Here is a 16,795-nt window from a genome sequence, read left to right as displayed (position 1 = left end):
TTTGTTGCATCAAAGTATTGCTGAAACCAGGCAGGGAATTTGCATTTACCAGCATGCGCTGCATGGAACTGGATTGGGAGAGTACATTTTGAAATTAAGTGTTATTTTAATGTATTTCTACACAAATTGAAACAAGTAGGAGACTTGTTAGTGTTTAAAGTTCTGTTATGTTGGTATTTAGAGAAGTTTCTGTGATGGTGGATTTTTTTGGAGGTTACCATTGTGGAGAAGAGTGAAGCTAATGGTTAGATTGAGGATGGATGATTTACCATGCTAAAATAAACAATGTGTTCTGTTGTTGGTCATGAAGCAAAGACTGAGGTATCATCAGCTTAAAGGCTGATTGAGAGTCAGTGTAAACACTCAGCAGGACCATATTTGATAATATAAACAAAAAGATATGTATAATACGCTAATATGTATTGTTGCTAGCTCGTGGCAAGCTACAAAGTCCATTGGAGTTATTTGGTCAAATCAAAATTAAGTGATGTTAACTCAATTCCTTTGGGTTTATTCAACACAAAATATTTGAGTAAAGCCTACATTTACATTTTATATTAAGGAAATTCATTTTCATTGTATGGAACCGATGTCCACAATTGAATTACGTAAAACCAACAAATTTGTTTTTCAGTGTGCCTATACATACTGTTTTTCCTGTCCAGTTACTGTGGAAAGTTTAGAAAAAGGTTAGAGATATCAGTTCTACTCTTTATTGTTGATGTTTTATGTCACAATGGATTTTTCTCTGTTTGTAAAGATTAATCAAAATTGTGCAGAATTATTATTATTAGTGTGTTTATTTGTTTACATTAAAAGACAGCAGTAACGTTACATAAATACAGTAGCTCTGTATGGCATAGCTGTGTATAACACAGAACTGTTGATTAGATATGTTTACCAGATACTATTTGCTTGGAGCCAGCGAGTCTGTGGCTGACTCCTTGGCACCCTGAAATGCCCTTGTTTCAGACTAGCAGCTAGCACAGACCTCTGGTTGGCACGGTTGTCTCATAACGATGATAGCATTGTTATGATAATCTGGCACTAGAGATTCAAAAGAGTCAGGCCAAGTCAAGTCATTTTTATTTGTATAGCCATTTATAGTAATTTATATTTGTGTATTTTCAAAACACGTATCGTTTCAAAGCAGCTTTGCAGAAAAATATACTGTAATGTCTATAATAAAAGTCATCATTGAGAAGTTTCATTGAAAAAAAAAAAAACATGATAGAAAATCATGCCTTAACAATTATTTGTCTATATAGGCCCCCAGTGAGCAAGCCAAAGGCAGCTGTGGCAAGGAACCCCCACCAAAAAAAAAAAAATGTAAACCTGAAATCAAATGTATTATGTTATATTATTTAGCCAACATATTTCCTGTCTGTTTAAATACCCAGGTCCATTCATACATATTTCTTGAGGAACGTTTATTTTGACACCATAATACATATCACTCAGTTAGCTTGCTGACGGCTTGTGCAGGAATGCTGAAATACACCAGCAGTCAGACAGCGCTCACCCTTAGTCACAGCGCTCGTTCAAAGAGGGAGCAGTGCTTTCCTGAGGTAATGACAGAAAAACAGCATCTGGAGTTATTCACAATAAGTAATGACAAACCTAGACATGACATGTATTATAATGGGCTTGTTTGACAATTTTTACAGGCTTATTTAAATTCAGAGTTGTTAAAACATTGATAATTGTAATCCTCGTTAATAAATGATACCCTAATGAAAACTTACATGGATTTACTGTAGTAATATTGTATTAACCATGACTAGTAACCATTACTGTAGTAACCATGTTTTTTTCTTTCTTTTCTTTTTGGCAGTAACCAAGGTTTTGATACAATTAACCGTGGTTTTTCTACAGCATTACTGTAGTATCCATATTGTATATTATATATTATATATTGTATATAATATTCCATATTATCCATACTTGGTTTTAGTAATAGTAACCAAATAATAATATCTATGGTTCATTTTGTGGTTTTATATGTGGCTTATACTTACACATTTTTAAAGGGTAATCAAAGCAGCCTAATAATTTTGTAATTTCTGCTTAGGCCTATAAATATAGAAAATAATAAAAAGTAATAATTTAAGTTACTAATTTTATCCAAAGAATTCGTAAAAATTCAATTCATTAGAGGTATCGGTATTGGTATCAATATCGGCAATACTGGCCTAAAAGTACTTGGTATCGGATCGAAAAGAACATAAGTGGTATCGCCCATCCCTAGAATTAATGCTGCATCATAGCTGACACTATGGCGTAGCCAATCTCTGAAAATCTTTAAAATCTCGCCAATATTAATCGATAGCTTTGTGCTCCACCTCCCTCACACGCGTCAGCAGGCGTATATAACAGCGGTGCACAGTGCTGTCTCCTCTAGTGATGGGAAGATCAGATCATTTTACTGATTTGGATCTTTGAGTCTCGTTCAGCAAAATGAACGAATTTTTATTCAAGTAATTTCGTTCATTTCGTTCATTTGAGCAGAATTAAATTAAAATATTACATTTTCAGTAGTCAAATCCCCCCAATACATCTACTTACGCAAACTTTGATTACAGTCCCAATAAGGAAAATTATGAGAAACAGAAAGATTAGTTCACCTCTGGATTGAATCTTCTTGTCCAAGTCGTTCGTTCTTTTGTCACGTGACAGCCGTATACGCTAGATTATACAGCTGTCACGTGACAAAAGAACGAACGACTCGGACCAAACAGTTGAAAGGTGAACTAATCATTTCTGTTTCCTGTACAGCGTCTATGCGGTTTTCACGTAACAAACGAATGGAGGTTGCGCAATGCACATGCAAGGCCAACACAAAATGAACAAATCACTCTCTGTGACTACTCGTTCTTCTGAGTCACATAAAAGATTCGTTCAAAATGAACAAATCATTCATGAACGACCCATCACTAGTATTTACGATAATTCCGATAGCATGTGAAGGCAGCATGAGTCACACCTCTGCCATTCCAGCATGGGATGAAGCTGTAAATGGAGCGGGGGATTTTTACTGAGGCAAAAGATACATGCTTTATGCCCAGGATTAGACTGAGGGCCCTATGTTAGAGGCTACCTAATCTAGCAATACACTGAATAGGACAGATAACAGAAAACCACAGGACGGTAATGTTTCATCACCATGCCCTATGGTTCTCTCCAGTGTTTGTGCAATTCTGTGACTACTAACAAAAGCTTGTTTCTGCTCTCCAGTGTTTGGAAGAGCTTTAGTCACAAAGGCCCTGGAGGTATATTCGAAAGTAGCGTAATTTCCATTTACTGGAGTTCTGGTTATGACACTTTTTATATTGTTGAAAGTGAAAATACTAACAATTTGTTATGCAATTAGTATGGTCAAGTTCATGGACATATTTTGTTTTTTATTTGCTCTGTGTACTGGCCTTGGATTTGTACCAGGGACCCAGGTGGGTAAGGCCCAATGCAAAAAGAGACACCATCTAGTCCAGGAGGAAGTGGTTTTCACCCCTTCAGATTCCTGATTCAAGCAATATATGACACCATACCAAGCCCTGCTAACCAATGTGTCTGGGGCAAAAGTGAGTGACAATACTGTCTTTATTGCTCTGGAAGAAGATCATTAGAACATCTCTTCAGCTGCTGCCCAAAAGTCTTAGGAGAAGGACGATACCACTGGAGGCACAGCCAGGTCTTCAGAGCAATAGCGGACAGCAAAGCCACAGCCATCAACACAAATATGAACCTCCATCCCCAAAAAAATATATTGCCTTTCTGAAGGCTGGAGAAAAGTGGCATCCGCAATCAAGAGCAAGGACAGGTCTCCTTTCTACAGCCTTCTTACTACTGAAGTTTCCGGAGCACATTGCATGCACAAGGCTACGTCTAGACATGGTCATCCTTTCAGAAGCCACCAATCAGGTCGTCATACTGATGCTGATGGTGCCCTCGGAGGACTGTATGGAGGAGGCCAATGAGAGGAAGCATGCGAAGTATAAGGAGGAAGACTCTGGAAGACTCTGTGCAAGCCCGTAGAAGTGGGTTGCAGGGGTTTTGTGGGGTGGTCACTCTACAGAGCCTTTATACTACTGGACATCACAGGAACAGCAAAGAGGAGGGCCATTACATCCATAACTGAAGCTGCAGAGTGGGACGCAAGCCTGGGCCTGACCCCAGGCCTCATTACTGATCATGCGTCCCAGCACATCAATAGGATGTATCTTGAAAATAGTATAGACATTTAACTGATATTTGTTCTGTTTGAGTAACTGATTAGCTTTGAATTATGACTTTTGCAAAACTGAATTATGTTTGTTGGACAGATTAAATTAATTGTTTATGAACGGAATTTCACTTTTCACCAAAACAACCATTGGTAGGCCTAGAGACAATTCAAGCTGCTATATATTGTGTTTAAACTACACGATGTAACTTTTTTTTGTTAAAAAACAACTAAATGTTATTAATGAGAGTGCAAAAGATCCTTATGTTGCCATACGACATTACTTGACTTCTTGGATTGAGAGGACTGAAGTTTTTAATTGGCCAAAGTTAATGCTTTATAACTATTTTTAGTCTGTCTAAAATTAACACACATTCAGTGACATTCCATTACACTTTTTCAGTGAGACTTGTAAAGTGGCTCTTGTCTGGTAAAACGGTATTTTTTTTATTGTAAGGAAGCTTTCATTTTCACACAAGTGGTCCATCCAGTAAAATCTAATTTCTGTCTTCAGCCTGTGGCTGTTTTTTGTTGTAGTTTTTTAGTTACTCAGGGTACGTTTACACGACAGTGATGTACTAAAAACCGAAAAGTTTTTCCTTTGCGTTTTTGAAACGTTTTGCGTACAGATGACAACGTTGTCAAAACGATCCCTGTTCACACGGATCCGTGAAAATGACTAAAAACGCTGTAATATGCATGCCAGGCCAGTAGTTGGCGATGTCACTTTGTAAAGAAACACTAACGCCTGTGCATGTAAGCATTCTTCCACAGAGCGGTGAATACAAACAATGAAGATAGCGAAAGCATCGAGCAATTTTGTCTGGACGGAAGATGAGGTTGCTTTATAACTACAATTACTTTGCTGGAGATGCATCAATAAACTCAAAATCTTGAGCAGCACAAACGCAGTCCTGTAGTCCGCCATTGTAGTTTTGAATGTCTCATGCATTGTTTTGAAGTACCCGCGCACATGCCTATAGACTGAACACGTAATACGCGTGTGTGTGACGTCATCGTTTTCACAAATTTGCGTTTTTGTATGTTTACACGGAGACGATAACGGCATCGTTTTCAAAAACGTGCACTTTGAAACCCGTTTTCAAAAGTTTGCGTTTTCAGGCCCCAAAATGCCGTTGTCGTGTAAACGAACAGCCAAAACGCATAAAAAGTTTTCAGATTTTAGCTGAAAACTTTGTCGTGTAAACGGCCCCTCAGATTGGCCTGGCTTTACCACCTGTTCCATATCTATGCTGGTTTCCATGATGTGAAGCTGCTTAGACACTACTACTTAGGGGCTGTTTACACGATGCCATTATCGCCTCCGTGCGAGACATTCAAAACTACAGTGGCGGACTACAGGACTGTGTTTGTGCTGCTCAAGATTTTGAGTTTATTGACGCTTCTCCAGCAAAGTAATTGTAGTAATAAAGAAACCTCATTGTCCGTCCAGACAAAATTGCTCGATGCTTTCACCATCTTCATTGTATTCTCTGCTCTGTGGAAGAATGCTTATATGCGCAGGCACGTCGTTCACGCGGATCCGTGTGAACTGGGATCGTTTTGACAACATTGTCGTCTATACGCGAAACTTTTCAAAAACGCAAAGGAAAAACCTTTCAGATTTTAGTACATCACTGTCGTGTAAACGTACCCTTAGACTAGACTACTAAGATTAAAATTGAACGTTAATACAATAATTGCAATAAATAAGCGTTTATGCTTACCTATGTCATTGTTGAAATGCACTTTTCACAGTCAGCCAAGATAAATGTATTCAATAAATGAAAATGTCTGACAATGGGAGATGACCGAGATAAAATGAGTAGAATTTGTCATGTGATCTCAACATGGTGCCCCCATGAGGCAACCTTACTTCATGTAAAAAAAAACCGCTTTTAGCCTACTGATATGACTGGAGTCTTCATCTAATGTGAGTGTACAGGATTTGAAACATTTTTCAAAAGTCCTATTTATTTTTGTTAGGAGTTTAAAAGTGTGCACTGCACTACATTAGTAGTAGTGCTGGACACTAGCATTATATTGGCTCTCTTTAGAATTTATAGGCTGGCGCTCCCCAATATATAGATTTTAAAGTTACTCTTGAGATTAAATCTTGAATCTAGACACCCAATTGATTCTGCTGCTCTTTTGCGCATATTAGGGAACATGATATCTGTGGCTCAGTAAGGGCAAATTGCATATGTTTGGGTTTGCCATATGTATGCCTTGCTCTCTCGCTCTCTCTGTCTCTGTTGGACCTCGTGTTAACACTTGACAGTTCTTGTCTTCAGTGACTGAGCTCCTTCATTTGGTCCCTAAGTGCATTTTCTTACTATTATCATCTAGTGACTGCTCTAGCTCAACTGAGGGTCTGATGTGCCTGAATAACTTCCTGTACACATGTTGATATACTACTTCAGAAAACTATAGATTTACAGCTGCAAGGTTTTCTTTGAGTGTGTCTGTGCACATAGGCTGCTTTTATGTTAGAAGAACCATATAAGAAGCAATACATGAATGGATCAAACAACTCTCATGATCTGATTGAGATGATGACAATGACGGCACATGCTATTCTTAATAGCTGTGAGTGTCAAACCCTAAAGTTCAAGTGACAAGCAACCTACGGGACGGAAATAGAGGACAAGCCTGCCATCGTGTGGTGTGAATAGCAAAAGATGATAACAAAACAGACCTGTGTATTTGTGACTTCATACTGTGGCTCTATCAGTCGTCTGTTTAAGGCCGAAAGCAAATTTACAGTTTAATAACTTCAAATGATAGTCCAGATTTATTTATAATATAAGATTTATGAAGGAATGTGAAGGGCAAAACATGCGCATGACCTATACTTTTCATGAATTATTAGCCTACAATTTTAACACATTAAAGTGATCCTCCACAAAAAAATAAATGAATCAAATTCTGTCATTATTTGCTCCAAACCTGTTTGATTTTTATCTGTTCATTACAAATAATGGTTGATGGTTAAGTTTAAGTGTCAAACTTTACCAGTTGTACCCACTTTACCTGTATGTTATTAATGGCCTGCGGTGTGTGTGTTTGTTTATAAAATAGATGTTGCTTCTATTCCAGTGTGTAGATGTTTTCCTCCACTGGTCTCCTGGTTCGTATTTCATAGATAATATGTCGTGGATCCTTTGAGAAACTGAGGGTTAACACACACAGTAATCATTGTGATTAAATTGCATTACAAAGAGCTTTTTTGTATTCACAAAGTGAAAATGTTTGATCTCATGCACTTACCACCCACTGTCTAATGCCTTCCAATAAAACCCACCTGAAACAAATAATCAATTATTTCTGTTCAGAATACACTCAATCTGTGAGACACCATATGGTACTTCCATTAAGCAAACATGCTATACGTACGTTTGAAGGTCAACAGGGCCAGGCCCCCCAAAAGGAGCAGTAGCACACTGAGAGACAGGGACAGCACAGGGATGTTTATCTGAAGTGTGATTCTGGAGATGGGCGCTTCCATCTTTAAACAACAAATTTAGAAAGGTTTCATCACTTTAAGCCGCACTTTTTCAGTTCAGGTCTGAAATGGTGATATCTCATAGGAAATTGACAACAAGAGGGTGAACTTTTTGTCTGCTAAAATCTGTCTCTGCTTTCCGAATTTCTGAACTGCCCCCCAGTGGCTGAAGCTAGAACTACAATTGAACTCACGCACAGCTTTGTGCAATGCAAGCTCTAGACATGAGTAATCATAATATCAATAAAACATTTAAGTCAGTAGTCGCAAGCATACACCGTATGCCCAACTAGCTTTCTAAGAATTTTGCATATACTCACCTAAAATTAGTAATGATACGTATGGCCACCAGAACAATGGTTCTGACTCATACATTTTCAATTACTGAGGTGATGCTGCAGTACCGTTGAGTGTGGTATGATTATTTTTATTGTTTGTAAGTGAACAGAAAATCTCTCTAAATATGTACGGAGCAGCGGGAGGCGGGAGTGCTGACCTGATGGCATGGGCAAGAAAGAAGTTGCAACTGAAAGCCCCTGCACACTTACCATGAAATCAAAGAACGAACGGGTGTGACGTAGTTTAGAACAAAATCTGGACAAAACAAATGTGTTTTTGAGTTCGTTTCGGTGGTTCGTAACAGCTCGCCAGCGCAAACGTTCTTGAAAACTCCTTACTGGCGGCTAAACACATTTTTACTGCCATTGGTCCACATCATCAGTAGGTGTGACCTGGAGCTCCACCTACTTTTAGGCCGACAGCTATTTCCCGTTCAGTCAGTTAAGATCAGTCGAATTGAGCACACTGGCATGCAGAGTTATTAGCGAGTTGGTGCAATTTACCTACATCTGTACGATCGCTCCCATAGAGACATTTTCCAAGAATATGTCATGCAATTTTTTTGTTTTGTCTAATTATTCTACAAAAGGAAAACTACTGAAATACTCTAAGTGCCCATTTACTCGTGAGATCTGCAGCGAAAGCCCTTCACGCATCTTCCCAAATCAAGAAATGCCTATCATTATTCTTTGTCTGTATTCTATCCATTACCATTCTTTAAATACACCCATCTTTGCAGCAAAATCAGTGTTATCATCAATTACAATTACAGAGTGTTATTTTTATTTGGCACATATTATGGCCGCATATAGTGTTAGCACATTAGCACCATGAATGCAAAAGGTAAACATTACAAATGACACATTATCTACTGCATATGTATAATTACTTTTAATCATCATTGAGTGAGTAAAAATCTTCTTTTACTGATTTTATGATTGAGCCTCCTCATATATAAATGTACCTCTAAACACTGTCTCACAGCAGTTTGGCCAGTGTCTGAATGTTTGCAAAAAGGATGTCGTTTCTCAGCTGATATGAACTTCTTTTTGGCTCTGAGTAAAAAATGGAGACACACTTTGCCTTGAGTGTGCTGGGGCCTTGAGTTGAGCAACCAGTCAGAACATGTGTTTCAGATGCGATGGGATATTTGCTCACCAGTCATTTAAATTTACTTTGCTGCTAAACATGAACATGTATTTTAATACAACTATGCTATTAAACTTTGTGGAAATACTGACTGCACCCATGCTAGTGTTTTATGCTTTTTGCAGATGCTGGCCAAGTTAACTAAGTTAACATAAAAGTTCTTTTTTTCTGCCTTTTACTTCTGTCAGAGGTTCCTTTTTTCTTGTGATTTCAAACAATTTATAACATTTATATATAGTAGGAAAACAATGTCACTATACTAAGGACAGATAAGCACATGATAGTACACAAATAAAACAAGAGTTTAATATCTTATAAGAATGAATGGTTATTTGTTTTATTTGTGTATTATCATGTGCTTTTCTGTGTTTAGTATAGTGACATTATTTTCCTACTATATATATATTTTAATTATACTGTAAAATAGTTAATGTGAAGAATGTAATGAATTTAGTCAAACCTATTCATTTAAATAGATATATATCAAGCTACCATACCATGGGTTTAGTATATTGTACACCATGCAAGCAAGAAACTCTTACCCTGACATATTTTTGTATGTTTATAAAGGACTATGATTAAAGCAGTTTTTAAAATTTATTTTTTTATACATTACCTAAGGTTATTTTTGTCCCATTAGTGTCTCCTTTGACTAATATCTCCCATCTTTATCGATAACTGTTAGCATTCTGAGATGATATTCTTCTCACCACAATTGTACAGAGTGGTTATCTGAGTTACCGTAGACTTTGTTAGTTTGAAATGGTGATCTCCTATATATATATATATATATATACAGGTGCATCTCAATAAATTAGAATGTCGTGGAAAAGTTCATTTATTTCAGTAATTCAACTCAAATTGTGAAACTCGTGTATTAAATAAATTCAATGCACACAGACTGCAGTAGTTTAAGTCTTTGGTTCTTTTAATTGTGATGATTTTGGCTCACATTTAACAAAAACCCACCAATTCACTATCTCAAAAAATTAGAATACATCATTTTTAGTGAATTGTTGGCCTTCAGGAAAGTATGTTCATTTACTGTATATGTACTCAATACTTGGTAGGGGCTCCTTTTGCTTTAATTACTGCCTCAATTCGGCGTGGCATGGAGGTGATCAGTTTGTCGCACTGCTGAGGTGGTATGGAAGCCCAGGTTTCTTTGACAGTGGCCTTCAGCTCATCTGCATTTTTTGGTCTCTTGTTTCTCATTTTCCTCTTGACAATACCCCATAGATTCTCTATGGGGTTCAGGTCTGGTGAGTTTGCTGGCCAGTCAAGCACACCAACACCATGGTTATTTAACCAACTTTTGGTGCTTTTGGCAGTGTGGGCAGGTGCCAAATCCTGCTGGAAAATGAAATCAGCATCTTTAAAAAGCTGGTCAGCAGAAGGAAGCATGAAGTGCTCCACAATTTCTTGGTAAACGGGTGCAGTGGCTTTGGTTTTCAAAAAACACAATGGACCAACACCAGCAGATGACATTGCACCCCAAATCATCACAGACTGTGGAAACTTAACACTGGACTTCAAGCAACTTGGGCCATGAGCTTCTCCACCCTTCCTCCAGACTCTAGGACCTTGGTTTCCAAATGAAATACAAAACTTGCTCTCATCTGAAAAGAGGACTTTGGACCACTGGGCAACAGTCCAGTTCTTCTTCTCCTTAGCCCAGGTAAGACGCCTCTGACGTTGTCTGTGATTCAGGAGTGGCTTAACAAGAGGAATACGACAACTGTAGCCAAATTCCTTGACATGTCTGTGTGTGGTGGCTCTTGATGCCTTGACCCCAGCCTCAGTCCATTCCTTGTGAAGTTCACCCAAATTCTTGAATTGATTTTGCTTGACAATCCTCATAAGGCTGCGGTTCTCTCGGTTGGTTGTGCATCTTTTTCTTCCACACTTTTTCCTTCCACTCAACTTTCTGTTAACATGCTTGGATACAGCACTCTGTGAACAGCCAGCTTCTTTGGCAATGAATGTTTGTGGTTTACCCTCCTTGTGAAGGGTGTCAATGATTGTCTTCTGGACAACTGTCAGATCAGCAGTCTTCCCCATGATTGTGTAGCCTAGTGAACCAAACTGAGAGACCATTTTGAAGGCTCAGGAAACCTTTGCAGGTGTTTTGAGTTGATTAGCTGATTGGCATGTCACCATATTCTAATTTTTTGAGATAGTGAATTGGTGGGTTTTTGTTAAATGTGAGCCAAAATCATCACAATTAAAAGAACCAAAGACTTAAACTACTTCAGTCTGTGTGCATTGAATTTATTTAATACACGAGTTTCACAATTTGAGTTGAATTACTGAAATAAATGAACTTTTCCACGACATTCTAATTTATTGAGATGCACCTGTATATATATATATATATATATATATATATATATATATATATATATATATATATATATATATATATATATATATAGACACACACACAAACTACTGGTCAAAAGTTTTGAAACACTCATTCTGTATTATAATTTTTTTTCACATTTTAGAATAATAGTAAAGTCATCAAAACTATGGAATAACATAAATGGAACTATGGGAATTATGTTGTGACTAAACAAATTCCAAAATAAATCAAAACTGTGTTATATTTTAGCATCTTCAAAGTAGTCACCCTTTGCCTAGAATTTGCAGAAGTGCACTCTTGACATTTTCTCAACCAACTTCTTGAGGTATCACCCTGGGATGCTTTTTAAACAGTATTGAAGGAGTTCCCATCTATGTTGGGCACTTATTGGCTGCTTTTCTTTATTATTTGGTCCAAGTCATCAATTTCAAAAACTTTTATTTTTATTTTGTATTAAATTCTAGTTTTATAATGAAATAAATTAACTGTCTCAGTTCCTTAATTGAAAATATTTATATTAGTTTAAAGTTTTTGGCTCTTAAAATAGATTTAAACTTTACTTCCACCCCACCCTTCATAGCGTGTGTTATTTACACTTTCAGAAGTTGGTGAGATGTAATGAGCTTTGTACGACATACTGTACATTACATGCTGACAATGATACAATGACTTACAGTGTTACAAATACAATTACAATGTTCAACTTTCCCATAGAATAAAAACAAAAGCAAAGAAGGTATGTAGTATTTTTTAAAAAATTTTTTTATATATATATTATTATTGTTGCTGTGATTACTATTGATCAGACTGATAATAGTGTACAAAGAGAACACCTTTAGAGCCATTGTGCACTGTAAAAACTGGTCACCTTCAATTGTTACCTTAAGGAGCTTTTTCTACCTGATCTAACTCTTAAAATGAGTTTTGTTGGTTTGAGCCAATTTATTCAGGTTGATTCAGAGATGTGGAATAATATTTTTGGCTTGAAACAAACTATTTAATTTAGATGTTACCACATGAGGCACATTTATTTTATTTTAATTTTTTTGTGTATAGTGATAAGCAAATTTTGTATTTGTTGTAAATTTGTGCTTGAGTACCAGTAACTCACCATCACCCCAGAATGAACATGAGTGACATTCTGCCAGGAAATGTCAGAGATTGATGAGTCTTCTTCTCTGGACTGATTTAACACCAATGACACTGTGAAGTACAGAATGAAACACAGGAAATTACTTTTGTTGCTCATGTTGGTTGATTCATGAGAAATATATAACCACAAGGTTCTGTGACATTTGAGATGTAACACTGTGCACAAGCATAATCGAGAAACTGTAATGTTTTGATGATTCATCATGTATTGTGGTTTAACTGACTGATAAATACCAAGGGTCTCAAGGAAAAACTTGCTTAATGCTTACTGTTCAACTTTTATATTTGAAAGAAATAGTTAACGGAAAAATGCTTATTCTGTCATTTACTTACCCTCATGTTGTTTCAAACCGTTTGACTTTCTTTCCATGGAACGAACTAGGAGAATTTTGAAAAAACGAAATTGATGTTGCTTTTTCCGATACTGCTCTTGCTGAGGTTTGGTCACTAACATTCTGCCTGACATGCCTTTTTGTGTCACATGGAAGAACGAAAGTCATATGAATTTGGAACAACATTTGATTGTGTAAATGATAAATGAATTAAATTTTTCCTTGAACTATTTCTTTAAAGGCATTATGTGTTAAAGGCAGCCTGTTGAAGTGACACCTTGCAGTACTCACCTGTCTGTGTCTCCAGTGGCTCTGTAGCATGCTGTGTCGTGGTTGTTGGTGGAATAGTCGTTGGGGCTTAAGAAATAAAAATGCATCAAGATTTAAAAACCTTCCTATTCAAAGACTTCGATATGGAACTCACCAGTTGTTGTCTAACTTCAAAACAATCTCCAAAGCCCAACTAATTCACTTGCCTTTCATGACTCTCAAAGTGTAGGACACCTTCTTGTCATTGAAGAAGCCTTCTATATCCACTCTGCAGCAGTAAAGTCCACTGTCTTCTTTCTGTATCCTTTGGATCCCCAAGTCCATTTGGCCTGAAAGAACATCTCCAATGAGCTTGTACCTGTCCGACACTTTGGAAATGACGCCATACTCATCTGTTTGTACAATGATGTTGTTGCACCAGAAAGTTCCACAATCTCGTCCCCAGCAGACGTGGCTCAGGCCGTGGTGCTTTACTGAGTAATGACACGACAGAATCACTGTGCTGCCCTCCGTCACATGGAACGCCAGAACGGAGAACATGTCAGCTGCAGGACACAAAATCCTTAAAATTTCAGAGATCAATACAATGTAAAGATGCTTTAAATTATAGTTTTCTCATCTAATACTCAGCCTCATGCTGTCTCAATCTCATATGACTTTCTTTCTTCTGCGGTATACAAATGAAGATTCTTTCCTGATGTATGATATTTTTATGTCCATACAATGCAAAATAATGTCAATGGGGTCCCAAAAGGACATACAGGCAGTATAAAGGTAATCCATATGACTCGAGTGCTTTAATCCATGTCTGCTAAAGCGATACGATCGGTTTTGGGTGAGAAATAGAAGTCCTTATTTACTAAAAATAGAACACATCACATTTTTGATGTTCCACGGAAGACAGAGATTTTTACAAGTTTGAGATGGCATAAGGGTGAGTAAATGATGAGATCATGAGATCATTTTTGGGTGAACTATCCCTGTAAATGGTTATTGCACAATGCAAATATGGTTAAATTATAATTATTTACAAATTAATAATTAATTAATTGATAAATAAATATAAAGTGTTTGATGAATTAGTTGTACACAGCAAAACAATATATTTTCCTAATCAGTATTTTTGTCTCTCTTTTTTTCAGTGACAATATCTAAACATTTCTATAACAAGATACATTTTTTGAGAGGCAAAATTGCATAGATAGTAAGCCTTAAGAATAAGAATATATCTGGGAGTCTATTTTACTACCTCACTGGCTAATTTATTTTTCTTGTTTATAGCATAAACCTAATTTAATTTTGTTAGATTTATGCTTAAAACAAGATTTTATTTTATTATTTTTTTACAATGGGGTATGTAAAATACACTTAATTCTAGATATCTTAATATGCATTAAATAGAATATATATATATATAACTTGTTTTAAGGATATTTTGATATTTTAAGTTGAAAACAAGATACTAATCAAATACTGATCAAATTGCAGTGTATTTTCTGTAACAGAAAATGTTACTTTAAGCTAATCTCCTATAATGGTATATGTAATTTATATATTTATTTTATAAATAAGTAAATAAATGCATATGTTTCTTGCCTGAGATGGCGAGGAGGAGGATCCTGCGCAGCACTGATAACCTGGGAGGAGCAGCCATTCCGACCAGCCAGTGTGGAGTTCAAGAGACACTGCCTTGTGCTGGGCGGCACCAGTGGCATACAGAGGAGGGCATGTGAATGAGTAGCTGTGTTCTGCAGATCTCTGCCTGTGACATCTCCAAGAAGGACAGGGCCACTGACCCCTCTGACAGTCCTCGTCTGGAGGAGTGGTTGTGCAGCATAAAATAGGGCTATTGTGTGATGGAGTTTTATCTGGATATTGCAGCTATGTCCCAATAAAGAGGCTCCATGAATGACTCAGTGGGCATGCCTAAAGCACATACCATGTCCATGGTGGCATGTGTGTTTGGTATTGTTGGTAAACAAAGTGCCCATGCAATCACAGCTGACTGACTGGATAAACCAGCTAATTCTTCAACATACTTGTTGGATTGGTGGATTATTCAGGTATTTGTTTATTGTGGTCCAAAAATTTTAAAACATGACCCAAACAAGCCTGGGATAGCCAATTTTTCATTGTTAAAGAGATAGTTCACCCAAAAATGAACATTTTCTCAGCAGCATTTACCCACCCTCAAACCATGACAGATGTGTATGACTTTCTTTTTTATAGTAAAAAGAGATTTTATAGATGTATAGTAAAAAAAAAAAAAAAGCTTGAATCTTTAATATTGATTTCTTTCTCGCCCACACATATCATATTGCTTCTGAAGACATGAATTTAACCACTGAAGTCATACAGATTACTTTTATGTTACCTTTACGTATGTGATTTTTGGAGATACAAAGTTCTGGCCACTATTCACTTGCACTGTAAGGACCAACAGAGCTGAGATATTCATCAAAAAATGCATTTGTGCATTTGTGTTCTGCAGAATAAAGAAAATCTTGGGATGGTATGAGGGTGCCTAAAAGATAAGAGAATTTTCATTTTTGGGTGAACTGTTCTTTTAACTCTCTTATTGTACTTTGTCCACATGTGATCTTAAACTGCAGCAAAACATTAGCTGTAGTTGTCAGTGTGTGCACACAGCAACTTGAGTATACCATAAAAAAAACTACCAGAAAATGTATATTGATTTCAATTCATTTGAGGCATGAAACTATTTTCCTCAGTTGAATCAATTCACAATAAATTCTCTGGCAGGATATAATGACCATTTGGATCTTTGTTATGGTATGCTCCAGCAGGGGCAGATTATGACTAACAAGGGCCCCGGGGCCAATTTTCTTTTTGGGTGCTCCCAGGCCAATTATCTTTTAGATTGAATTATCTTTTAAAGTTTTCATTATTTACTTTTCATTGATTTAAGTCTCTTTTAACACCTTTTTTGTTATTTACAGTAAGATTAATTCTCATCACACATAGCACGTGTGGTAAAGAAACCACTCAACTGAAACACATTTGCTGAACAGTCACTGTTCTTAAGGAGACATTACCATTTTAGTGCTTGTTATTCATATCAATGTAAACTCTGTAAATACTACAAATTATGCATACATGAGTAAGAAATGTGTAAATGTGCATATATTAAAAGGGGCAATATTACATTATGAAATATTTTCATTAACTTCATCAAACACTTCAAGTATTTAACAAATAGGTTCTTACAGCATCTATGCAGTTTAGTAAAACCGGTGCAAGGCATACTCCATGATGTAAACATAGTATTAGTCTTAGTATAAAATAGTACTAATTCTTTTCTGATGCCCACTGAGGTAAATCATGCAGGTCACATTAGGACAGCTAAGACACAATGCAAGGAGATGCAAGGTTGATGTCACTTCCTGTTGCTGCTGGTGCCTAGCTCGAGTTCGAGTTTGTAGCATGCCAGCTTTTTTATCTAA

The 16,795-nt window shown here is 36.8% G+C and overlaps 1 protein-coding gene across 1 annotated transcript; it reads right to left on the bottom strand.

The window, feature by feature from the left end:
* Positions 1-803: 803 nt before the first annotated feature.
* Positions 804-15,044, bottom strand: LOC127431222 (hepatitis A virus cellular receptor 1 homolog). Its single transcript, XM_051681559.1, has 8 exons — positions 14,928-15,044; positions 13,538-13,876; positions 13,353-13,418; positions 12,689-12,780; positions 7,616-7,727; positions 7,490-7,523; positions 7,253-7,391; positions 804-1,563 (listed from the first exon to the last, which is right to left on the bottom strand). Exons 1-7 carry the CDS (start codon positions 14,983-14,985, stop codon positions 7,310-7,312), a joined length of 783 nt encoding a protein of 260 aa, XP_051537519.1. The 5' UTR covers positions 14,986-15,044; the 3' UTR covers positions 804-1,563; positions 7,253-7,309.
* Between the last annotated feature and the right edge of the window lie 1,751 nt (positions 15,045-16,795).

This window comes from Myxocyprinus asiaticus, chromosome 40 (assembly GCF_019703515.2).
Source record: "Myxocyprinus asiaticus isolate MX2 ecotype Aquarium Trade chromosome 40, UBuf_Myxa_2, whole genome shotgun sequence".
In the NCBI taxonomy this organism is placed as follows: Eukaryota; Metazoa; Chordata; class Actinopteri; order Cypriniformes; family Catostomidae; genus Myxocyprinus; species Myxocyprinus asiaticus.
Note: the sequence above shows the minus strand (reverse complement) of the source record. Positions and strands in the feature narration are given on the sequence as shown.

Bases quoted from the DNA above. Each gene is read 5' to 3' on its own strand.
- LOC127431222 (XM_051681559.1), bottom strand. From the start codon at position 14,985: ATGGCTGCTCCTCCCAGGTTATCAGTGCTGCGCAGGATCCTCCTCCTC. The intron at 12,781-13,352 runs GTGAGTACTGCA...TGTACTTCACAG, and splicing joins GCCACTGGAGACACAGACAG to TGTCATTGGTGTTAAATCAG. The intron at 7,728-12,688 runs GTGAGTTACTGG...TGTTGTTTAAAG, and splicing joins ATGTTCATTCTGGGGTGATG to ATGGAAGCGCCCATCTCCAG.